Source organism: Rhynchophorus ferrugineus, unplaced genomic scaffold, assembly GCF_030347505.1.
Source record: "Rhynchophorus ferrugineus isolate W39M unplaced genomic scaffold, kcgeb_rfMv2 rfM11, whole genome shotgun sequence".
Lineage (NCBI taxonomy): Eukaryota > Metazoa > Arthropoda > Insecta > Coleoptera > Curculionidae > Rhynchophorus > Rhynchophorus ferrugineus.
The window spans coordinates 28705780-28730894 of record NW_027472590.1 but is presented as its reverse complement, the minus strand read 5'-3'; the positions used below and the strand labels follow the sequence as shown (position 1 = coordinate 28730894).

Below are 25115 nucleotides of genomic sequence, written 5' to 3'. Positions count from 1 at the left end.
GACAGATTTTGAGGAAGCTTCACACTCTGTCTACCGGCAGCTAGCAACGCAATATATATTGCAGAATTATTCAGTTTCAATTATGTTCAGTATGTCGCGAGTCATGGTTCTATTTCTTATCTCGTTCTTGGTGATAAGAGAGTCTACGTCGGTACCAGCCCCTGGTCCGTTTCATTTTGGGTCGTTTGGTATGTATTTTTTCATGATTTTATAACTTTTAGTGTTAAGTTATCCTGAAGTAATATTTATTATAGTAAATATATTAGGTCCTCGTTAATGGTATTGGTTTGACAGTGATCCAAGCATCGATCCATTTTTGCACTTCTTCAGCATTTCGAGACAGTGTGGCAGTCAAGCCATACTGCATTGATCTAAATAAGATGTTATGTCTGTCCTTTAGAATTCCTGCTTTATATGGCCGAACGTGTTGCATCTGTTACTCTCTATTGCTATTAATTCTTGTTACAATGCATTATTCACACTCCCTAACCTCTCTTTAAATTGTCATGCAATATCAGTAAAATGTCTCAAATAACACTCCTGTAACTATTCTAATCTGCTTCGTACAGGCAGTTTGAATTAGTAACATTTGTTGACATGAATGTATTCTAAAGCTTTAACAGGTCAATTGAAAAGTCCCCGGCTTACCATAGTAAAACACATTTTTTTGGCAAAATTTTTTTTTTATTCAACATAATTCCCTTCAAGGATGATACAATGGTTATAGCAACCCTCCAACTTTCCAATAACTGGTCCTTCCCTTTTCAAGGTAGTCAATGAAAATTATTCCATGGGTATCTCAAAATACAGACGCCTTAATTTTGCCAGCCGACTATTGCGTTTTCCCACGCTTTGGACCGGGTTTATCGTGTGCAGTTCACTCGGATGACTGTCGATTGAATTTCGGAGTGAACTTATGGAGCCATGTTTCATCCATTGTCACATATCGACGCAAAAACTCAGGTTTGTTACGCTTGATCATCTTTAAACACTGCTCCGAATGATCAACTCATCATTGTTTTTGGTCAAAAGTGAACTCGCGTGGCACCCACTTTGCACAGAGCTATCTCATACCCAAATTTTCGTGAATAATATCATGTACACGTTCAGTTGATATCTTTGGAGTGTCTGTTATTTCATTCAATTTCAATTTACGGTCATCCAAAATCATTTTGTGGATTTTTTAAATGATTTCGTCGGTAACAACCTCTTTTGGGCGTCCACTACCTTCACCGTCTTCGGTGGTCATTTCGCCACGTCTAAACTTAGCATACCAATCGTTGATGGTTGATTTTCCTGGGGCAGTGTCTTTTGGTAGGCTGATTCGGTTACGTGTTCGAATATATCGGATAACATTGTATCTCTTTTTAACTAGAATTAAAATTGCGATAGGCAAAACATTCAACATCGTGATGACGTCAGTTTACTGTTATACTGAATAAACTATATGTTCAAATGTATTTTAAAGTTTGAAGTTTATTAAGAAGTAATTGAAATACAAATACAAACTATATTATTTGTATTTTAATTACAACTACTAATACTATACTATAATACTATATATTATGCTAAAACTATCTAAATACTGCCCAAGCATGTTTAACACTAACGCAATGTTTTCATTATTGACTCTTTAAAATTAAATTAACTTTTTAATTTATAAATGATGCGTTCGCAATTATAACATTACCAACTCACATATTTATTATTACTGCTTGTGTAGTTTACGTCTGTCTGGTTAACCTATTTCTTGTATTATAAGTTTTCAAGGTCAAACTAATTGCTGATGCGGTTGCCGAACTTAATATGTAAAACATTAACTGTTTCACGGCTGGCCTAACCTGTTGCACCGTCCTATTGTAACAAAATTTGTTCAAATCTATTATTTATTCTGCAATAACGAGTACATAAAAAATGCACTAGATTTCATTTTGAAAGATTTACTGATACCATCCTACTACCGTATGTAATTTGTAGTTCTACAAAACTTAAAAAACATAAAGATAAAACTATAATGTAAAATATAGTCTATCTAATAAAATAGCCGATGCGCGCCATCAAAATTTATAATGTCAGCACGTCGCATTTTTGCTGCGTTAACTTAGAATTTTAGTTTACAACGCTTACCCGTTTGAGACTTCTAATTATTACAGTATTATCTTTTAGGTATTGAATTATTAGTATTTTAGAATTAATTTTAATCAAAATCAGAATGGAAAGGAAAACTCCGAAATAAATGTTGTGAATGGGTGTTGAATGTGATATAGTCCCATCAATTTTCTTTACAGCTTTATGTTTAAAAAACCTACAGTCAGGCATGAGGGATATTCTGTTATGATTTGGGCGGTAATAACGTGGCATTCAGCTGGTCCTCTCATTCGCATTATGGCCGGATTATTGCGAATGAATATCTCGACATCCTCAATGATGAACTGACTTACATATTACTCAATGACTATTTTTGTTGTAGATCATCAGCACCATCATTACCACCACCAACACAACGATTTCGGTCATGGGTGCGGACGTTGGTACCCTACACCATCAACGACCACAACCTCCACTGAGGCTTCTATCGACGTAAGACTGGTCGGACCAGAATAAAAATATAAATTTTATATTATATATCTTATATATGTTATGCTATACTTTAAACCATCATACTAATAGACATTTAAACCATCCCATAATGTTTAAGTGAGATTTTACTCTAAATTACCAAAGTTTTTGTAAATTTTAGCATTAGGTCACTACTGTTTTATGTTCAATATATAGTTTAAGGCCTTCTTGATTATACCTGGTGTTTGGAAAAATATAACGTGTATAAATGTATTATTTAGTGTTTTGTTTCTAGATAATTAATATAATGATTGATACCTTATCATCCTTTTAACTTAACAATTAAACTTGATTGACCCCACACAGTTTTTTTTATATGGTTTAGTGATTAAATTATTAGCCATTAGTTTATTATATAGTATAATATTAGTCGGTAAAACAATTTTTTTTTTGAAGAAAATCAGCCTAATGCTTATGAACAATTAAGTGATGGTGAAAATGTTATCCTGAATAAAATCCCAGAATATGTTCAAATAGAAGTAGATCAAAATCGAAATTGCATAAAAAATAAATTGAAGGAGTAAGGCATCTTTCCGTTCATAATTGACACCATTGATGTCTAAACTATCTTACGATATATTTGTAGTGCCTATTTCCATCATTCCAGACCCACAACCAAGATATTCGTAGAAACAACTTCCATCGACATTTGAATTATTTTTATATTTTGTGGACATATTATATTTTTATTGAATCTTATTCAATACAATTTTTTTAGAAATTAAATGTTTTTAATTTAAATTTCATAGGTCGATGAAACATGATATTAGGACTGTTAATGTCAATCAAAATGTTGTCTTTCTAATACTCTGAGTATATTTTTTATTTTAAATAACATTTAAACTTTAATTTTATATTGAAGATTTAGTCAATGTTCTAGAATATCTTTTTATTAACTAAGTTTTATTTGTACTTGACCTACTGATTTTTATGGGCTACCAATCAGTCGTTAAAAGTTTTCAAATTGAGATAGCTTTTCGTTCGATTTTATATGTATTTCTGAAATTCTACATTTTTGACATAAATTAAATCTAGTTTCTGAGAAGGACTTAAACACAACACAACAATCGTATCATTAATAGATAAAAAAAATAAACCAACCGATATACTACTACAGTTTTTTCCTCTAGGTGTTGTTCTATTGGACATCCCCAAAGCTTTTGACATCATTTATCAAGATCGCCTTATCTGTATGGTTTTTACCGGAACTAAACTCACCTGTGACTTAGTTTTTTTTATTAAATCCTTTCTTAAAACTATAATAATAATAAGTTAATTGGTAGTTTGCTTTCAATCATCAAAAAACTTCATGTTAGCATCTCCCAGGATGCCCACTAGATCACATTTAGATTGGAATCATATTTTACGCGGCCTTCTACTACCATCACTCAGTCAACAGACAGAATAGAGATATTTCTTTATTCTATCTCTCAGGATGCCCACTAGATCACCTTTAGATTGGAATCATATTTTACGCGGCCTTCTACTACCACCACTCAGTCAACAAACGGAATAGAGATATTTCTTTATTCTATCGTCAACAAAATACAAACACAATTCACTCTGGCTATCAGCTGGTTTAAATTCTGGCGACTGCGAGTACTTTGCTTTGTAACTACGGATCAAAAAAAAATACCAATACAATATTTAATGCTCCCTGTTTTACTAGGAACACATAAATTTCAAAAACCCTTATCGATAGACCCGAGACTGCAAAATCGTCGCCGACACCCGTCAAAAACTTTTTTAATCGCCTTCATATGAAATCAAAGTCTGCGGAATTAACAGATCAAGTCGGCTGCTGAAACAAAGTAGGTAAGCTCTTAGGGTAGTACCACACAACCAGGGGTTCTTCAGTGGACTCCTAAAGTATATATAAATGAAATATTTGCTTCCATGGTCAGGTCCAATCGAAAAAAAAAAGAAATCGTAATCTTATAATCTCATATATTTTTTTTCAATCTAAAACAAACATGCATCAAAAACAATCGAGTATTTTCGTAAATACATCATAGAATAGAACTCTATTGATACAAAAATTAAACTTTTCTCTCTTCCTATTTTATTATATCAGTTTGGATCAACGTCATCTATTCATGAAGATTAGTTAATGTTTCATGACTGTTGATGGCACTAAGAAAAGATGATCATATACGATATTAAAATTGATAAAACAGTTAACAACGGACCGATCTTAACATTCAACAAGTTAAAAAAAACTTTACAATAATTAACATGAAAACATGTCCTCACAAAGGACGTTATCACTTAACTAGAGAGTTTTCGCGAGACAAATTTAGAGAGACAAATAAATTTTTAACAATAAACAATTTTGTTTTGTGCTTACTATGTACGACATTAACGTTGTGATTACATTAAATCATGTAAGAACTATGGAATTTAAATATTTTTTATTAATGAAAATATGTTAAAAACTCTCGAAATGTTACTATATTAGATCAGCTTTTTAATTATTTTAGAATACGATTTTAAGCGAAACAATTGAATATAGCTGCCTAAAAGTATCGTTACTTAATTTTCTTTTAGAGCCAAATCTCTTGTAATTGATGGGTCGGGGAGTTTTTCGTAGTTAGGATCGACGCCCCAGATGTCTTTGCCATAATCGATGATGGTACGATCGCTGGAGAATTTTCCGGAAGTAGCCACGTTTATGATGGCCATTTCCAACCATTTGGCCTGATCCTGAAATAATTAGTAGCAAGGACGTTAGAAAATATAAATGTTGCAGGGGACCACTTCATCTTACCTGATATGTAGCGCTTACTTCATCCTGTTTCTTGATGTAAGCTTCATAATCAGCCAGTAAGAAGAATCTATCATATTTCAGAAGAATATCGGCCAAATCTTTAAATTCGTCTGGGTTGTTGGGACTGAAGAACCCGTTTTGAATTTGATCCACTACTTGTTTTAGTTCGGGGTTGGAATTGTAATAGTCGTAAGCATTGTAGCCTGTATAGAAATGGATGTTAAAACATTGTCTTATGTAAAATAAAAATATCTAGGATATATCTGCGATTCTAGAGTTCCTCTGGAAAGTAGTAAGAGTGAATTTCAGATTGGGTAGAGGTGGATCTTAACTATCAGCGCACCAGTCGCCAACCGCGGTGACTGAAAACCTGAAAACTGTCATGTATAGTCCTTTCAATAACACAGCAAATGCACATCATCAACACCGTCGAACGTATGCCAAATTCGATTTATCCTTTCATTATTGTATTTAGATTAGAATTTTATGGCCAAAATGAACCAAAACTCAAACTTGATGCGGCAACATTGCGACTTTTTTTCGTCATAAATTTAGATGACGCGAGTTCACTGCTTTATTAAATGGACCCATAGCATTACAGTTTACTCATTCATGAAAACTTCACAATGCTGCTATATTGATATTTAATATTTTTCTGTAGAAATACAACTTTTTATATTAATTTCATTATAAATAATTGAAAATAAGTTAAAAATATTAATATTTATAAGTTGTATAAAATAATTTTAATAGTTGTTTTATAGACCAAGATATTTTTTAATCTTAAATAATTGCGAAAATCTTTACCTGATAACTGACTTTCCATTAATTTTGCCATTCTTAATACATTTTATAATTTTTTAAATATTTCGATACAATTCACGCAATCTGGCAACATTGCTAATTGAAAATTTTTGAAATTTTGGTGAGTGCGCCAGTACTTTCAAAAAAAGTAACGAGGGAGCTAAATAAATACGTTATTCCAGTTTCTTTATATCAAGGTGGCTTTAGTTAACACTATTTTGCTGGAGAAAGGATATACTCTGAAGAGTATTGAGTTCTACTACTTTCCAAAGTAAACGAATGCTATCATGGGGACATACCTTTCCTCTTCAATTCCTCGACTTCCTCAACGGTCATTCCGAAAATGAAGATGTTTTCTCTACCCATCTCCTCCGCCATTTCAACGTTGGCTCCATCCAAAGTACCGATGGTTAGTGCTCCATTCAATTGGAACTTCATGTTACCGGTTCCAGATGCCTCAGTACCAGCTGTCGAAATCTGTTCGCTCAGGTCAGCTGCGGGAATAATCTTTTCTGCCAAGGTGACCCGATAATTTTCTAAGAAGATTACCTAAACACATCAAAACCAATGAGTAAAGCAAATCGATATACCTTCTCCCAAATCACCTTTAATTTATCTCCAACTATTGGATCGTTGTTCACTACATTGGCGATGTAGTTAATCAACTTGATGATTTTCTTAGCGGTGTAATAACCGGGGGCGGCCTTGCCTCCGATCATGATCGTTCTCGGGACGATCTTAGCCGATGGATTCTTCTTGATTCTGTTGTAGAGCGTGATGATGTGAAGGCAGTTCAGGAGCTGTCTTTTGTACTCGTGAATACGTTTGACGTGAATATCGAACATGGAAGCCGGATTGACCTTGACGCCGTAATCCTTCTCGAGAAGTTGGGCCAATTTAAGTTTGTTCTCCTGTTTCACTTTCATCACAGCTCTTTGGAAGTTGGCGTCTTTGGCGTAAGCTTTCAGTTTCTGCAACTGATCGAGATGGACGATCCAGTCTTCGCCGATCTTTTCGGAGATCAAGTCACTCAGACCGGGATTGCACAGCAACAACCATCTTCTAGGAGTTATGCCGTTGGTTTTGTTTTGGAACTTTTCTGGGCTTAGTTCATAGAAATCTCTGAATCTAATAACAAATAGAAAATATTAACTTAAATAGTAACATGGACTTCCTACTTGTTTGTTTATATATAATTAGCATAAATAAAACAAGGAAATAACAAATATTACTTACAAGTCACTCTTGATGATTTCGGAGTGAATCCTAGCTACACCGTTAACAGCATGACTGCCCACAATACTAAGATTAGCCATGTTCACACGTTTCTCTCCATCTTCCTCGATCAGGGACATGGACCTCAACTTGTCCCAGTTTCCAGGCCATCTTTTCTCGACTTCCTGAAGATGGTCGTGGTTGATCCTATAGATGATATCCAAATGTCTGGGAAGGATGTTCTGCAACAAGCTAACAGGCCATCTTTCAAGAGCTTCAGGTAACACCTAAGATAAAGTGTTTTTGTTAGCCAGATTGAACTGTTACATTATCTTTCAATAATTACAGTGTGGTTGGTGTAGGCACAAGTCCTCTTAGTAATTTCCCACGCTTTTTCCCAAGGTAGACCTTCCACATCGACCAAAAGCCTCATCAATTCTGGGATGGCCAAGGAAGGATGCGTGTCGTTCAACTGAATTGCAACCTGATATCGAGAAATGATTAAGAGTTTGGTGGAGATTCTATATCTGATTAGATACGATAACTAAATGAATGCGACAAACCTTTTCAGGAAATTGATCAAAATTGTTCCTAGTTGTAGCCCTGGTGCCAAATTTAGCCGATTTAAACCGACGAATGATATCTTGTAAAGTGGCGGCAACCATGAAGTATTCTTGTTTCAAACGCAGTTCCTTTCCTTCGAAGAAGTTGTCATTTGGATAGAGGACTCTTGATATGTTTTCGGCCAAGTTTCTGTCAATGACAGCCTGAATGTAATCACCATCGTTAACTGTAAACGAACAGATATCATTCCCAGGAAAAAATCCCAGAGGCAAAGCAACTTACAGAATTTCAGATTAAAGTCGATGGGACTTTTGGCACTCCACAGTCTCAGGGTGTTCACTACATTGTTCTTGTATCCAGGAATGGGGTTGTCGTAGGGCAGGGCAAATACCACCTGCGTGTTCACCCACTTCTTGCCTTCGGGAGTATCAATGACGTTACCGTAGAAGTTAACTGGCAGCATATACTCGGGACGAGCTTTCTCCCATGGGTTCCCGAACCTCAGCCAGTCGTCGGGTTCTTCTCTTTGTTCGCCATTGACGATTTTTTGCGCGAAAATACCGTATTCGTAACGGATGCCGTAACCGTACGCTGCCATACCTAAAGTAGCCATTGAATCCAAAAAGCAAGCGGCCAACCTGCCCAGACCGCCATTTCCCAGACCGGCGTCTTCTTCGATCTCTTCGAGTTCCTCGATATCGAGACCCAGTTGGTAGAGGGCCTCGTCACAGGACGACTGTATACCCAAATTGATCATAGTGTTTGACAGACTTCGTCCCATATAAAACTCCAGTGAAAGATAATACACTCTCTAGAAAGAAATAGGAACACAATAGTTAATAAAAAGAATTGAACACGAATATCCAAAAATAAGTATCTCAATTCAATATAATTAATCATTGTTCCCTATATATTCTTCATTGCTCTCTAATAATCCTTAATTGGTTTAACTTAACAATTGGATTCAATATAATGTCGAAGTCAACGAAAGGCTTCCAAGATAATAAATTACAATAATAATCGGGCATAAACCCAGCTCAAACGCATAAAATAATTGTGAAAAAGATAAAGAGTTCATTAATCAATTGATAAAAATCCAACTATTTTTTGAAATGGTACAGCAATATCGTATAACAGACGGGTCTCCTTGAAAGTATTACGAAAGGCGCGAAACATTACTGCAATTCTAATAAAAAGTTTTGGAGCACTAGTAATACACTCCAGTCTTGACGCCTTCTGATTACCATTTGTTTAAATGGTGTAAGAATAGTTGAAAAAGAATATCCAAAAACGAGTATATGAAATCAATGTATTTAGTCACACAACATTCCAAGACTAAAATAACTTTTTAGATTCCTTCATTGTTCTCTAATAATCTTTAATTGGTTCAACTCAACAATTAGATTCAATATAATGTCGAAATCAAACCTTAATTGAAAAGAATTGGCTCCCAAAATGCTTTCAAAATAATAAATTACAATAATTATGGGGCATAAACCCAGCTCAAACGCATAAAATAATTGTTAACAAGATAAGAGTTCATTAATCAATTGATAAAAATCCAAATATTTTTTGAAAGGGCACAGCAATATCTTATAACAGACGGGTCTCCTTGAAAGTATCACAAAAGGTGCGAAACGTTACTGCAATTCGAATAAAAAGTTGATTATCATTTGTTTAAACGGTATAGCGATATTCAAGTGAGAAAATGATGATATTTCGAACTATTTTTCTTGACATACATAGATTTATTAACATAATCTAATATACATGTAATATTAATATAATGATAAACTCGAGATAACGTTGAAATACACAGATAAAAGTATTAAATATATATTATTAAAGACAATATGTGTCAGGGGTAATACCATCATCTATCTAGTATTTATATAAATATTTGTTTCCTATTAAACGATTAATAAAGCGCCATAAATAATTATTAAGTTTAATCCATAATACTCGTTTATCATTAGACTGTTAACTAAATAATTTTACTATTTAGTTATCCCAACACATATATAGATGGCAACCCAGTTTAAAAGAAACCAGTGGCATCAGAACGAATATATAACACAATTTTCAATTTAAGCAATTAAAGTCGTTGCGTCCCATTAAGAACAGTGTTTAAGCAAATATTATAACAGATTAAATATTGTAATTGAATGTTGAACGAACATCTCAAGAAATAAATGATGTCATCTAAAAATAAAAATGGTAAAGTTATATTTAAATTTGTGGATGTGTGTATTAAAAAAGGCACGCACGTGGTTAAAATTATCTTTAATTATTTTAAGCCAGATAATAAATACTAAATATATCTTATCAAATATAGATGTAATAACAAATGATTTATTTTTGTAATAAATGTTACTCAAAAAAATCGTGTAGTCGCTCAAGTCCCATATAATAAAATAGTGAAATATTTATGATAAAGCTTTTTTTTTCAATGTCACCTTCATTTCACCCAAAAATAATAGTGATTAACCATCAATTCGTTATTTTAGCCGGCTGTTCAAAATTCAATAAAAAAATCGAAAAAAAAAGTTTGCACGTTTTACTGACAGTCTTGGACTGAGGCCAAATTGCAAAATTGAACTATTTCAACACATATATGATTCCGTGTATTGAATAATTAAAAATACATGTACATTGTTTGTTGTCAAAAATTTCACTACATGTTAATTAGGTTATTATTGTGTAAACATAACTTTTCTGAATCTTATTAATAAATGACAGTATGATTACTTTGACTGTCACAGTTTAACTAGGGTTAGCAACATTGCCAAAATTATTTCCTAAGATAAATCTTATTATAATAATATCAAATAAAATTAACAGGAATTTTGATATAACAATAATGACCTATCATGAGATCAGTTGATGCAATGAATACCACGTACGGGCTTAATTAATTTATCTCAAAGACTTGACGTTTCTTGACTCAAAATTGATTTTTGTCGGAATCAGCCAAATATTTTGCATTTATCAGTTTTGTTCCACATATGGTATTATAGATAATAAGCTTTTTTATTTTATTTATCCCGTATCTTATCGTATTATTTCAGAAAATATAGGATAATACGGATTAAAAATTTTATGATATTTTCAGACTAAGCAAAATAGACATGAAAAATAGCAAAAAAAACATAAATGTCTTAAATATGTATGTTATGCTAATTAATAAATTTAGTTCATTTGGGGTAATAAGTATAGGAAGTCTGCATATTTATGGAATTTTAGTTGTAGTGTTCGTAGTTTCTGTTTTATTAATATTTATTTAAATTAAATGAAAATTACCTAAAAAATATAGTATTATATATCCGATAATTTGATCATTTATGAAATATATCACATTATTATCTTATTTTTGTTGATGTTATATTTGCGTTGACCTATTATACTTATTTTGATATAATACTTTTAATTCTAAAAAACAAATATATTTTGTCTAGCAAAAAGATATATATGGTTAATTAAATCAGATATGAGTCGAGTAAAATTAGGAAAACATTATAAAATGAAGAAATTAATACCTTGGGATCGACATCGTAGTAATGCTGCTGGGTACGAATCCATCTAGACACCAGGTGATCCCTGACGGTATGGGCCAGAGCGAAATAATAGTCCCTGGACGTGGCGACGTTCCTGTCTTTCACCAGGGTGTAGTGGACGTGCCTGTTAAAGGTCTTCTTGATCTCGTTAACATCGTCGATTTCGGCAATACCCCGCACGCTGATCTGTTTCCTCCGCTCGACATCAGATTGTGGGGCAGCCATCTTCAACTAGTCTAAGAATAATCAAAGGTAAATCTTTCTCGAAGGGTTTCAAATCGACTTGGAGAGTTGAACTGAGAACGACCCGGCAAGACGACTGAATTGTTTTGGGCTCTCAGGGGTCACCTTGCGAGCGCTCGCCGCGGATAGGCCGGCGCTTGCGTCGCTGTTGCCGCATCCTCCGGTCGGAAATCGTTACGTCGGGAAAATTCGGAAAATGTTTTGGTTTCGTTTTTCTCATTTCGGTATTATAAATCGATTCATGTATCTACTTAAATGTCTATATATTTGATACATCTAACAATAATTATTACGATAATACAGTTATTATTAGTATACGATAGGCTGGATGACTATTTTTGAAAAACTACTTTATGGCAATTCTCTATACGTATTTAATTTACCCGGAATAGAAGTTTTCTTAAAAAAAAATCAATTTGAAAGAAAATTGACGTCTGAAATAATTTAATTTTAAACGCGCGAAAAAATGCTTCAAATATGCGCTAGCGTAGTTGTTTTGGTTGCATTGGAGGTGTAGGTCTTATTTATACAATATTTCAATAATTTTGAGCTATAATTGGACATTTATATCGTATATTGATGATGTCAGGGCTATTAATGTAATTATATATCGCCAAAAACCGCAAAGAATTTTTGTATTTTCGTTCTGAGACAGTATAATCTTGCAAGGTGAAAACCAGCCAGTATATTTTGAATGTCGCTAACTTATTCACAGTAATAAGATTATTCGAATGTAAATATTTACATTTTTAAGTACCTTCAATTATGTGTAATTAATGTAATATCGAGGTAAATAACACTGTTGATATCATTTGAGGTTAGGCATTGTTTATTTGTTTTATTGTGTATATGAGTCCTAATAATTTTGTTCTGTTTTCAGTTAACCAAATAATATAGAGAATTATATTTAATATAATGTGACAGGTTTAATCGTTCAAGTATGCACGAAGTCAGTATATGTTTCTACAAGATTCGAATGCCAGAATTCGAATGTAATTTAATACAATGCAAAGCTGCTAAATGTTTATGAAAATCAAATATCCATCATGAAATGTATATTATTTAAACCTTTTTTTGTGTTGTAGTTACTATCAACTATGGAAAATGAATATTTTGGTAGCTCTGTCGAATACATTTGCAACTGCATCTTATATATTTGTAAACTATCATTATAAAGTTTTTCAGTAATTTTGCCTTTGTTTTCATTTTTGGTAAAATCTTATTAATCCCACTGTCAATTTTAAAATAAATATGTAAAATAATAAATGTATTTTTAATAACCTCTTTATAGTATATTATTACTATAAATCAATATTTTTGTGATTGTGAATTTTTGTCATCTAGCCTAGTCCTTTAAAAAACTACTTAAATTAAGATTATATAAGCCATAAGAATGTTATAAATAAACTTTTTGATTGTTTCGTTCAATTACTACATTTCTTTATTTATTGCTTTGGTTTAATTAATTCAAATGTTAAAATAATTGACATATTTACAACACCGTTTACATATAAGTTATATCAATACATAGTTTATATACTATACTGAAATAATGCACATCTTGGCATCGCCGCAATATGCTGAATTCGTGTTCGGTATCCTGTTATCAAAGCATGACATATTGCTGGACGTGCGACACATACTCCAAACACAAAAATTTACTATATATTCTCTAATATAAATGTCTTATATTTACCAACATTACCTAAATATTGCATAAAACAAAATATGTTAAAATACGGTTACGGTTCTCTATTTGACCGAATAATAAATTGGCACATTATAGTGCAAACGCTTTCGATATATTTAGCATACAAAAATAGAAAACGCCATTAGAATATTTAAAACTGTAAAATGTGTATTTATGACCTAATATTTTGAATCATCTATAAAAGAATAATACAAAATATACGGACAAGAAACATTGCGTTTGTAGTATAATGAATATCGTTGTAATTATGTGTTAAAATATGAACCCATAATTTTTATTGGATATGTTACATATATTTACGTACGTTATGTCAGACAGGAACATTTAATATATGATAATTTTCTGTTATAATATCAGAGTCATTAAAATATTATCTTGGCAAAATTAAAGGAATAGAAATCAATTTAAATTATTTAATGAAAGTTTCCCGGAAAGACAACCTATTTAAATTTAGAGGCAGTCAAAATATTTTTAAACTTAATAGCTTTTTATTAAGTTTAATGCAATAATGTCTAGACTGTCAGTGCATTTACGTGAGACAGCTGTCACAACCACTTTTAATTGTCAAAGGAAATTAGCAAGAAACAAATAATTTTAAACTAATATTTTTTCATATTCAAATAACTTGAAAGATTTACAGAAATGTTGTTAAATGATATAGTTGTGCTGTTTTATTGTATGACACTATAAAACAGCTTTGGTTTATTTTTGGAAAGTAAACGATGGTATATCCTTTATAAAAAGTTTCGATATTTTACTTGCCTTTTTTAAAATATTCTGACCTTTTCTAATTTCTGCTTACACCACAGGTAAGTTTTTCTAGGAATAACTAAACAAATCACCGGAATAAAGGGGCGCCATAACAATAATTGTCAGTGGCTACATTTTTCTGTATAAAGATTGTCACGTTTTGCTCTTTCACTGGAATCTGTCAAAAAGATTGTTTTTGTTTATTTGCTATGGGAAAACGATGAGTGAACACCGGTAAAACAAATTAAATACTAATGAGTGTGGACGCTTGATTTTTTGTGAGTGTTCAAATAGGTGGTACTTCACTTTATGTTATCATAAGTGTAATAAATACGTGTTTATACTCAAGAACGTAAATATAAAGGTCATTAAAAACGCATAGTTTACTGTAAACATTTGTTCGCTAATTATTCATTGCCCGTTTGCGTAACGGTAGTTTTAATTTATTGACGATAAATCAAGTGTAGATTGTAAATATTTTATGCAATGAATAAAAGATCGAAATCAAACGTTCCCATGCAGGAGAAACTGCAACATTACGGTGGGACATCTCTGCATCACTTCCTAAGACGGTCGTTGTGATTTCAGTCCATACTTGGAACCAAATGATTATTCCATTTTACATTTTTAATGGCATTGTCTAAGGCATATATTTCCACGCCCAGCGATTTCTATTCAAGAGATTTAAATTTGGGTTTGGTCGATCCGCACCAATAATGGTCCGAGTGACAGTTCGAATAGCATTTAAAACTAAAATAACACTGAAAAATAAAATCGAGTCATTATCTACTAATGTAGGATTAAGAAAAATAAATTTGTTTTTTGTCTATTATAGATCTTATGAGATCAACTTCAAGCATCAAAATAGCCATGGAATATTGACATTTTCTGCTTTCTCACTGTCTTCATTTTCTACTTCTAATGCATAAATTGGGGGGAGGTGTAGTAAGAATACATAAACTGTCCTAAAGTGACAATATTTGACTTTATAAAAGCAGTATTTTATTGTTTTATCAGCAATTTTGTATAGCCAAATCATAGGCATTCAAACGTTCTCGTAATAATATAACGTAAGTTGCAAACTTATGTGGAGCCTATGACATCCTAGATCCCTTCGTTCTAAACTAAAAATAATGTCAGTTGGGTGTTGTTATTTTAGTTTTTTTTATTTCATCAGAAAAATTGTTGGTTGAACTTACACATTTTGTAGCATATAATAAATGTTTTTCTTAAAAAAAACTCCAACATAAGATAATCTACAAGATATTCAATAAAAATACTATAAAATTCAATTTCTCTGTATTGTATGTATATATTATATTCTTCAAATATACGCATAGTTTTCAACAACTGGCAACATTGCAAATATAATCAAGTTTCATATCCTTTGTTATCTTATTTGTATAAATCGAAATTTGTGACTTTTGTGAATCGAAAAATGTATCAGACTTTGAAAAAGGAGGAGGTTCTATGTTCGTTCGGCTGTATATATATATATATATATATATATATATATATATATATATATATATATATATATATATATATATATATATATATATATATATATATATATATATATATATATATTTACTTATTAGGCTTTTTTTATTATTATTTTTCACTTGGTAGTAGTTAAAATAATATTGAAAATAGGCAAATTTTATTTTAAAATGTTTTTTTTGTCTTGAAAATCTCAGTTTGATTATTTTTAATTTTTAGTGAGTTCCTTTATTTTACTTAATTATTTTTATGTAATAAAATTGATTTGAGATTTATTAGAGATATATTATTGATATACCATAATGTTACTAGGAATATTAAGATTAACGTAATTATGTAGCATTGGTGCTAGCTGTCCGTACCCAAAACGTAGTACAATACCCAGGCATTCAACATCTTATACCTTCCACCACTCACCTACCTGCTGACGTTCGAAAGCCAACCAGAGTCAGATCGCGGCCATGTTGCTTATGTTCATTTGACGCGTACGTTTGTTTTTCCCGTGATTGTATCCGCGTTTTCCCGAGTGAAAATCGTTTTCGTCGATTTGTAGCGATGTTGTCGATCGACTTGTCCGGTGACAGATAGTTATGTGGCCGCGCGTTATCGCTAACGTCCTATTGTTATTGACTATTCGGGACGTTTAGTATGCAAAACTGATGTGAAATTTATCAAACCGTACCACTTACATGACCCACATTCGTTCCGAAAAGGTATTTACATACTCGAACGGGCCCAGTACCATTTTGGAGGTCATGGTAACGCGATGGTTTCTTTAAATGGTGTTTAGATCGATGAGCTTAGAACATGTCCAGCAAAAAACCGTTTTTGACCGCAAAAACGAGCAGCACGGGTGAAGCGTCAAGTGGTGCCGGCAGTACGGTACCGCCGCGTTACCAACCACCGCCGGTCCCGGGCAACCAGGGCATCCTCAAGCATCCCGCGTCGAAGGATGCGACCAAACACTATCCCGCCAAGATCGCCGATCAGAATCTGAACCCATCGAAGTACTACCCGGTGCCGCAGCACCAGAAACAGTTCTATCCCGCGCAATACCCGCCACAGGCGGTGCCCGTGAGGAACGAGGACCACACGCGTATCACCCAGGTGCAGGTTCATCAGCCCGACAGCAGACAGAGGCCGCTGGACGAGCCTGGAATACCTCAGGTGAATCCCGCCGATTTCCGGAACGTACCGGTGGGCCTGCCGCAATCCGTACCCCAGGGCGGGCAGGATTTGAGGCCGCATCGGCCGGCAGTACGGTACGAGGACGAGTTTCTGAGACCCGAGATGTTGAAATTCGTGAGAAAGTCCGACGATCCCAGGATCATCCCGTCCGTGCAGGATCAGACCAGGTAAAACCATATTTTTGGGGTTACAGGGGCGAGTTGCATAGTTGATTTTATAAACAATTAAAACATATAGTTAAACAAACAAATACTATATTTTGACATTCACCTACAAAAGTTATGACTAATATCTTTCATAAAAATGTATGCTTGTATGTATTGCCTGGGCTTGGTCTTCAATAATATATAGTCTATTCAAAGTTTTTTTAGTAATGCGTCCTGGAATTTTGTGACGTCGACACAATATATATACTATAATGTTAAAATAAATTATATTTGATAACATCTTTGTTCAATTATTTTATTTATATTAGAATTTTTTTGTATGTCAAAGCCAAACTGAATTAAAACTCAGAGTTGATACGGCAACATTGCAATGTTTCAACGTCACAAATATCCATGACGCGTTACTAAAAAAACTTTGAATAGACTATATATTCCGTTCAATAAAACAGTGAACCCACGTCATCTGAATTGGTTACGTCAAAACGTCGCAATGTTGCCGCATCAACCCCGAATTTTAGTTCATTTTAGCTTTGACAAGCAACAATTCTAATCTAAATAAAATAATTAAAAGATACTGTTATCAAATATAATTTATTTTAACATTATAGTATATCTAACGCATATATTATCGAAGGACTTAAAACTACAATTAAGTACACAGTAATAATAGTTTGTAGGTTAGGGTTGTGTTGTGTGATTATATTTACATTGAACTCTTTTCCACACCACCTATGAGTTAGAGTTCTAGGCGCGTTAATATTGAATATCCAAGTAATATATTTTACTTTCATTCGAAATCATATTTACCTTTTACACATAGTTCTTATTTTCTTCTGAAATCATTTTGATATCACTGTATTTCTCTTTAGTTTGTTCTTTTACTACTTATATACATTTTTCTTGACAAAACTAGATTTAATCACTGTACTATCTCTAATGCATTTACAACATCTGCAAAACAGTATTCTTTCTCTCTTCACACAATTTAACCAAATGCTCATGTATATTCTGAACAATTTCCCACATATCTGTGCACATAAATCTTTCACACTATAAGATGTTCTACAGTTATGGTATATTAATTATATAGTCACCTCTTTAGTTGTTTTCACTCACAGAAAGCACCCTGTCAGAAAATGTCAGCAGTGAATCATAATCCCATATTCAGAAAGTTTTATTCAAACGAATGAGTAAGCTGTTAATTTCCAATCTATCTAACATTTCCACAATTTAACACAATTCCTTCATTTGTCAATTTCTTCTTCAATGTCTAATATATCTAACTACAATATATCTAATTAATTATTAATAAATGTTATGATTAATAAACCCTAATCAATTGTTATTCCCACAATTACCTTTTTCCATAAACTTTTATTGTCTTAATACTATTTTTATTATTATCTTACCATGAGTGACCATTGGGTATATTGGTCCCATTCTGAAATATCTAAGTCTCGTCTAAATACACAAATTGAAATAATAAGTCTTTCTTGATTTTATTATAGACTTTTAAAAATGTTATTGTTTTAAAAGCAATAACTGGAAGTTCCATTAGATCATTTCGTGGGTTATCTTTACACCAATTCAACATATATCAAATCCTAACATATATTACCCAACAGTATATGAAGGGATGTACTACATCCCCCCTTTTTTTGGATTCTGTTAACACTAACAGTTTGCTATAAAATAATTATATTGAATAATGTTTATGTTGGAAAAACTACTCACTGTTTTCATACATTTCATGTATTTGATAGATCGAAAGATCTCCGATTCTTTTCGGTGAATCCAAAATTGTATTTTTCATTTGTTAAGATATTTTAGTGACCGTGAAATATTTTCAATAAAATCCGCTGCAGTATGTATGTAAGAAACACGGATTTGAAATTTATTAAAACAAGCAAAGCGTTAAAATTACGTTTGCCGGTTTATAACTTGTAGTTATTATAATTATTAATATTATATTATTATTACTATTTTGAAGAATTTTGCGGACGTTTGACAACCAAACGACTTTTGCAGGCTGACTCGGTTACATGTTCGAACGTATCAGACAGCACTTTTTATCTAGAATAAAATGAGAACGACAATATTGTCTGATTCTAAAACGAATTTACAAATTGCGGCAGGCAATACATTAAACATCTTGATGACGTGAGTTCGCTGTTATTTCGAATAGACTACAATAACAAAAGTATGGTGTTTCTTAAAATTGTGACTGATATCATAGCAAATCTTTATAATCCTTCACACAGTTTGTAACATACAAAAAGTGCGACAAAATGTTAACACCGTTTTTTCCAATGAGTCATTGTTTTTAATAAATTCACCTTTTCTTTTTTTTTTTTGTTGTTGTAACACTTCAATTCGGTGCTGCATAAGAAAAACAAGGGTGGAATATAAACGAAAAGAATGTTCCACCGGCCCCAGTATAGCCCAGGCGAAGATATTAATAATGCATGATTCGTATTCAAATTACATCATTTCTGGTATGTTGTAAGTGTCCGAATATGTCAGAAATCGAGATAATGGATATTTTATTGCTTACACGGATGGACTCCATAATATAAACAATAAAAATTAATGAAAGCAATCAAATAATAATATAATTGCTAATTTTCTATTATTATATTATATACTATAAAATTAATTATTATTAAACAATACCAGTGACATTGTACATCAGTACATAGTATAAAACAAAGTCGCCTTTTCTGTCCCTATATCCCTATGTGCGCTTAAATCTTTAAAACTACGCAACGGATTTTGATGCGGTTTTTTTCAATAGATAGAGTGATTCAAGAGGAAGGTTTATATGTATAATACATGCATAATATACTATTAATTTTAGAGGTTTCTAACGTGATGTCGTAAATTAACCTATTTTTTTAGGCTTATTTAGCAATTAGCAAAAACGCTGCCTAACCCTACGAGTTAGATCAAATTAATGTACTACAGTATTGTACACCATAAAAAGGTCTACAAAAAAGTCCGCGATGGTATATGTTTATCTTTTAGGGATAACCCACATTAACCATTTTTATTGTTTACTTTTTACGTGAGAAAATGGCTTATTTACGAAGCTATTTTAAGCAATACGGCATTAATCCTTATCGAATTAAGTACCTTAAATACAGTGTGCAATTAATATATATAGATCAATATGGTTCCTTACAGCATGTAAATTAAACAAATATTTTCGGAGATCTTACAAATTTTAAATTTGCGTTTAAAAATGTGTAATGTAATAAAAATTGTATGAATTTAGATATTCCAAAGATAGCAGGAAATCTTCATAGTAAGTATAGGGGAAGAGGAATTGTTTTACTCCAAATTTAATGCGTGCAGGCCAAGGGCAGTAATGAATGAACCAAAAATACTGGATCGATTTTAATCATGTTTTCATTGAGTGACATAGGCATATATATTTTATGCCCGTGCAAAGTCGGAGCGGGCCGCTATGTTTTTATATACAACGTTCATATTTTTTCTGTAGTGTATTTAATTTAGTATCAGTATTGCACCCGTGCGAAGCCGGGGCGGGTCGCTAGTGTGATATATTTCAATTGAATGAAAATTAACTTCAGGCATATGCAGAGCCTACTGTTGGATTTGAGAGCACTGAAAGAACAAAACCAACACTTGGCCGACGACAACCAAGAACTTCGAGACTTATGCTGTTTTCTCGATGATGACAGACAAAAAGGGCGAAAACTTGCGCGTGAGTGGCAACGGTTTGGCAGATATACAGCTAGTGTCATGCGCCAAGAAGTAATATCAATGCGCGACGTTATTTTCACGTTCATTGATACATTTTACGTTATAGGTTAGCGCTTATCAAAACAAGCTTCGGGAATTGGACAACAAGCAGCAGGAGCTCATAAAGGACAATTTAGAGCTTAAGGAGCTCTGTTTGTATTTGGACGAAGAACGCGGAAATACTATTTGCCCTTCCTGCGGTACCAGTACCGCCACGACTAACCTTCGGGATGACGGAGATGGATCCAGTAGCAGTACAAATGCGGATGAGCCTACGGTTCCCCAACAGTTCAGTCCCAATGGACCGCGAAGATCGGCCAGCAGAGAACGTTTGTTACATGAGAATCTGGCCAGGCAGAGAAGTACTTTTAATGGTAAGTCATCATATCAAACAAGTTTTTTTTATTAATCTCTTAGAATTTCAACAATCTGCCCGTGGGCAATAAGTATTATTATATGATTTCCGTTATATAATATAAATATCCTGACAAGTAGAAGATCGCTTCAGTAAGTGATCTGTTGTACGACTTATAATCTAAAACTTATTCTAAATACTATTCTAACTTATTCTAGAGATTATTAAATTTTACTCTATGTGTCTATTAATCAGTTCTTATGGTAGTTTGCGTTTGAGTCTACGCACTACACTGTCATCGTCATTTAATAAACCTTTAAAATTGGTATTTAGCCGGCTTGGTGGCGCAGCGGTAAAAGCGATGGGACAGTCCTCCTGCTGTTGCGATAGCCCCGGGTTCGAATCCTGCTGGGGCATGGTCGTAAATTTATGTTTGTGATTGTTTAAAATTTTTGAATGTTCTAGGCAAGAGTGTAAAATCCGACAAGGAAAATGATCCCAGTCACGCCAGTAACCAGGCTGGGTAAGACCGGATGTCTTCTGGGATGATTTCTAAAGTTGGTCACTCGCCAGTCGGTAGGCTTAATGATGAGGACCGTGGTTCGGAGCCCACGTTAAACTTTAGGCCCAGTCCAGATAAACTCATAATTGGTAAAACGAGACTTTAAAATATATTTAAAAAAAATTGATGGTATTTAATTTTTTTAAAAGGTTTATCAAAAATATTACTGCTCTTTAAAATATTTAGGATATATATATCACCATTTTTATTTTTCTAAAATTTTGGTGGTGGCCAACACCTCTAATACACAACCTTGTTATTACTACAGATATTAAAATATTCATGGATGCAATAGTATAGCACTGGTCTGTACCCAAAATGTAGTAGAATCTGAACAAACAGGAAAGTACTTTTTATTACCACAATATAATATGTTTTATATTCGTCATAACAGTTCTAAGTTATATGACTATATCTATGAAATAACCATCACTATCAGAAATTTTACATATTAATACTAAAAACGTCTAAAGACAGGTTATAATAAAGTCCATTAAAATACAATGACCTAGAATTTATAAACAGAAATTTCTCACTTTCATCGACGACAAAAAATTATATTCCTAGCGCTAATGAGTAGAAAATACATTATTGGCCTAAGACTATCTAAAAACCCCTCCTATTGTTTAATTTTTATGGTTTCAAACTCGCATTTATAATACAAATTGCAAATTGGTTTTTGTCACGTTGGCAAGCCTTTCTGCTAAAAAAAAACACCCAACTATATATAAAACCGAAGAGTTATCACCACCGATTTATGTCAATAAAATTACCGAATAACTATCACTTGTTACACATCCAGGTTTTCTCGCCTTGATAAACCCAATGGCCTTCTTCGAAAAGAGATCCAAGTACATGTCTTAAATACTTCCGTGTATATATCAACAAATCTTATTTATACTAGATACTTTTCGCTAGCAGTTTTCGCTTATTACTCATACAAACTGTGATTAACTTACAATAACTGGAACTATCTGATCTAATCTAAATCGAGATATTTTCTATTAAAAATAGGCGACTTCAATAATAATATCATTCATTCAAAATTGTTTTCGTTCTATTAATTAAAAAGGCATTATGGAGGTTTACCTTAAGAACTACTGCCGATCGCCATTATTCTTCTAACGATAAATTTTTGTATTAATGATGAAATTCCTTTGGTATTCGCGGCATTGTACGAACTATTCTCTAGCCAATTATCCGTGTTACACATTCCTTGTTAATTGGTATGGACTGAAAAGGAATGATTCATTTTTTCTATTGGAATTTTATTACTTAACTTACATTGAAGGTTGGTACTCTGATGTATATGTTATATTAAATAGGTTGCTCAGTAAGTTATGCGTTCAATAAAAGAGGTGTTATTTCGTGTTTGATTAACACGACTTTAAAAATGATAAAATCATATTTAAAGTAACATTATAACGATGTAAGGATCACCTACAAACTGGAAGATCTTCATCATCTTTCATTACGATAATTATTCCATGGAACCAAAAAATAGTACAATACGTTTTAACTAATAAATAACTATTAAATCTATTCATTGATTTTGTTCCTTCTGCGACATAGGTTATTAAAGATATATCAGCAATGAAAGCGCACTTCGACCGATTTACAAACATTAAACATCCTTATATCAAACATAGAATTTATAATTTACATCACTAAAAGAGTTGTACAAATTCGTTCACCGTTCCGGAAATTTCGATGTCAAAAATGCAATACGGCCTATAAGGCCAATTACTGAGGATAAAATCATGGAAATTCCGAATACGACCGCTAAAATAAATTTACGGTCCGATGTCCATCTGTGAATCGCAACAATCCGATCGATCCATTTCTGAAGTGCGATGAAAAGTGCATCACTTACGACAATGTCAAGCGAAAACGGTTGTGGCCCCAGTGGATTGGCATAGATAAGATTTTATTACTCGTTTGATGGGATCATATACTATAAGCTGCTCTCCGTACAGTCTAAGACTTAATTCCAATCTGTACTGTGCACAAAAGCGGCCAACTTTGACCATTAGACAGAAACTGCGTGTAATCAAGACAACATCGGGTGACACATGTCAATAGCGACTCGCCAGGAGCTTGGTTTAGTTGACTGTTGATATGCCGCTGGTAATTTCACTATATTTGTAGGGAGATGCTCCTTTTTAAGTGGTGACAGACGTTTATATTTTAAGCTTTCATTCAATTTAGAAGACGAACATAAAAATAGTATTGTTGCATTACCACTTATTTTCAAAATAAAATTATATGATGTTGAATTTCAGATCAAATTATGCAATATGTGAGAAGTTTAGAGCAACGCGTGAAACAATTGGAAGACGACAAAAGATCATTAACGCACAAGATTAACCAAATTGCTGCCACTTCGGGCGATCCAAGCATAGCCGTACCACCTGATTCCTCCGTGGGAGGTCTAAGTGGAAGACCAGAGGCAGTAGTAAGAGCTCTTCAGGTAACTGTTTATCGATATTTATAATTAGATGGATTATTAATAATGTTTATGTTTAGGTTCTTGAAGTCAGGGAACAATTGGAAAGAGAAACCAGATCTCCTGAAAGAGTGGAATCTGGACAGGAGGCACCAACTCAACAGGACATGGATGATGGCCAGAAGGCTTTATTATGGGAGATGTGTAATGTATGTTTTTCAGATTAGGGAAAAGTGTGTTATTTACTAGGATTTCTTTTTGTAGGTTGTTTGGAGGAAGCTCGAGGAGGGCCCTCCAGCTTCAAGACGATAGTAATTATTTGCTTGCCAAGTCTGTTGAAATTGTTAAGTTATTTAAAAAAGCAATTAATAAGTATGGCAAAGGACTGTTTCGAACCTATTATAATATACGTCAAATCTATGATATTTAAGAATTACTTGTCTTTACATACTAGTATAAAATATTATAGAACAAGTAACTGTATGATTTGTCTTAATAACTCAGAAAGCTTGTACAGTAATTTTATTTTCTGGCCAGTATTATATTTGTACATTATAATGTTTAAAATAATACTCAATATTAATTACAACAGTATTTCTCTTGTTTTTATCACTCGTTTCAAGGCTAGAATAAATGCCTATAGGCAATTGTTTATTCATATAAAAAAGATTAAGTTGCAAAACTAAAATAACTTCACTGCCAGACAATTTAATCTTACCCCTATCAAAACATTCTTGTGGCATATTTTTAATTGCTTCATCTATTATGTAGTCTTAATTATAATTATAAGAAGAAATTCCAAAATATTACTGTTTTCCTCAAGATATTTATTTTTTTCCTATATTTGTTTGTTGCACAAATAAACAATGATTTTATTTTTCTCATCAGTTTCATTCCTTTCA

At 32.9% G+C, this 25115-nt stretch overlaps 2 protein-coding genes and 2 long non-coding RNA genes across 4 annotated transcripts; 3 read left to right on the top strand and 1 right to left on the bottom strand.

Annotated features, from left to right (window-relative positions):
• Window positions 1-2832, top strand: LOC143205169 (uncharacterized). Its single transcript, XR_013007772.1, has 2 exons — window positions 1-188; window positions 2471-2832. It is a non-coding gene; the product is annotated as an uncharacterized LOC143205169 (long non-coding RNA).
• A 1717-nt stretch (window positions 2833-4549) lies between these two features.
• Glyp (Glycogen phosphorylase) lies at window positions 4550-11928 on the bottom strand. Its single transcript, XM_076418242.1, has 9 exons — window positions 11506-11928; window positions 8252-8780; window positions 7969-8195; window positions 7752-7889; window positions 7427-7692; window positions 6796-7318; window positions 6490-6739; window positions 5387-5589; window positions 4550-5322 (listed from the first exon to the last, which is right to left on the bottom strand). Exons 1-9 carry the CDS (start codon window positions 11746-11748, stop codon window positions 5152-5154), a joined length of 2550 nt encoding a protein of 849 aa, XP_076274357.1. The 5' UTR covers window positions 11749-11928; the 3' UTR covers window positions 4550-5151.
• A 484-nt stretch (window positions 11929-12412) lies between these two features.
• LOC143205172 (uncharacterized) lies at window positions 12413-12950 on the top strand. Its single transcript, XR_013007776.1, has 2 exons — window positions 12413-12583; window positions 12647-12950. It is a non-coding gene; the product is annotated as an uncharacterized LOC143205172 (long non-coding RNA).
• Window positions 12951-16141: 3191 nt separating this feature from the next.
• LOC143205151 (coiled-coil domain-containing protein 85C) lies at window positions 16142-25093 on the top strand. The gene is made up of 6 exons (XM_076418248.1): window positions 16142-17085; window positions 20679-20862; window positions 20918-21224; window positions 24050-24237; window positions 24294-24422; window positions 24478-25093. Exons 1-6 carry the CDS (start codon window positions 16538-16540, stop codon window positions 24523-24525), a joined length of 1404 nt encoding a protein of 467 aa, XP_076274363.1. The 5' UTR covers window positions 16142-16537; the 3' UTR covers window positions 24526-25093.
• The last annotated feature ends 22 nt before the right edge of the window (window positions 25094-25115 follow it).

Coding starts and splice junctions, on each gene's coding strand:
- LOC143205151 (XM_076418248.1), top strand. CDS start 16,538: ATGTCCAGCAAAAAACCGTTTTTGACCGCAAAAACGAGCAGCACGGGT. Junction 21,225..24,049: donor GCAGAGAAGTACTTTTAATG/GTAAGTCATCAT, acceptor GTTGAATTTCAG/ATCAAATTATGCAATATGTG. Junction 24,238..24,293: donor CAGTAGTAAGAGCTCTTCAG/GTAACTGTTTAT, acceptor GTTTATGTTTAG/GTTCTTGAAGTCAGGGAACA.
- Glyp (XM_076418242.1), bottom strand. CDS start 11,748: ATGGCTGCCCCACAATCTGATGTCGAGCGGAGGAAACAGATCAGCGTG. Junction 8,781..11,505: donor ACTACGATGTCGATCCCAAG/GTATTAATTTCT, acceptor ATTTCTTTCTAG/AGAGTGTATTATCTTTCACT. Junction 7,319..7,426: donor GAAATCATCAAGAGTGACTT/GTAAGTAATATT, acceptor ATTTGTTATTAG/ATTCAGAGATTTCTATGAAC.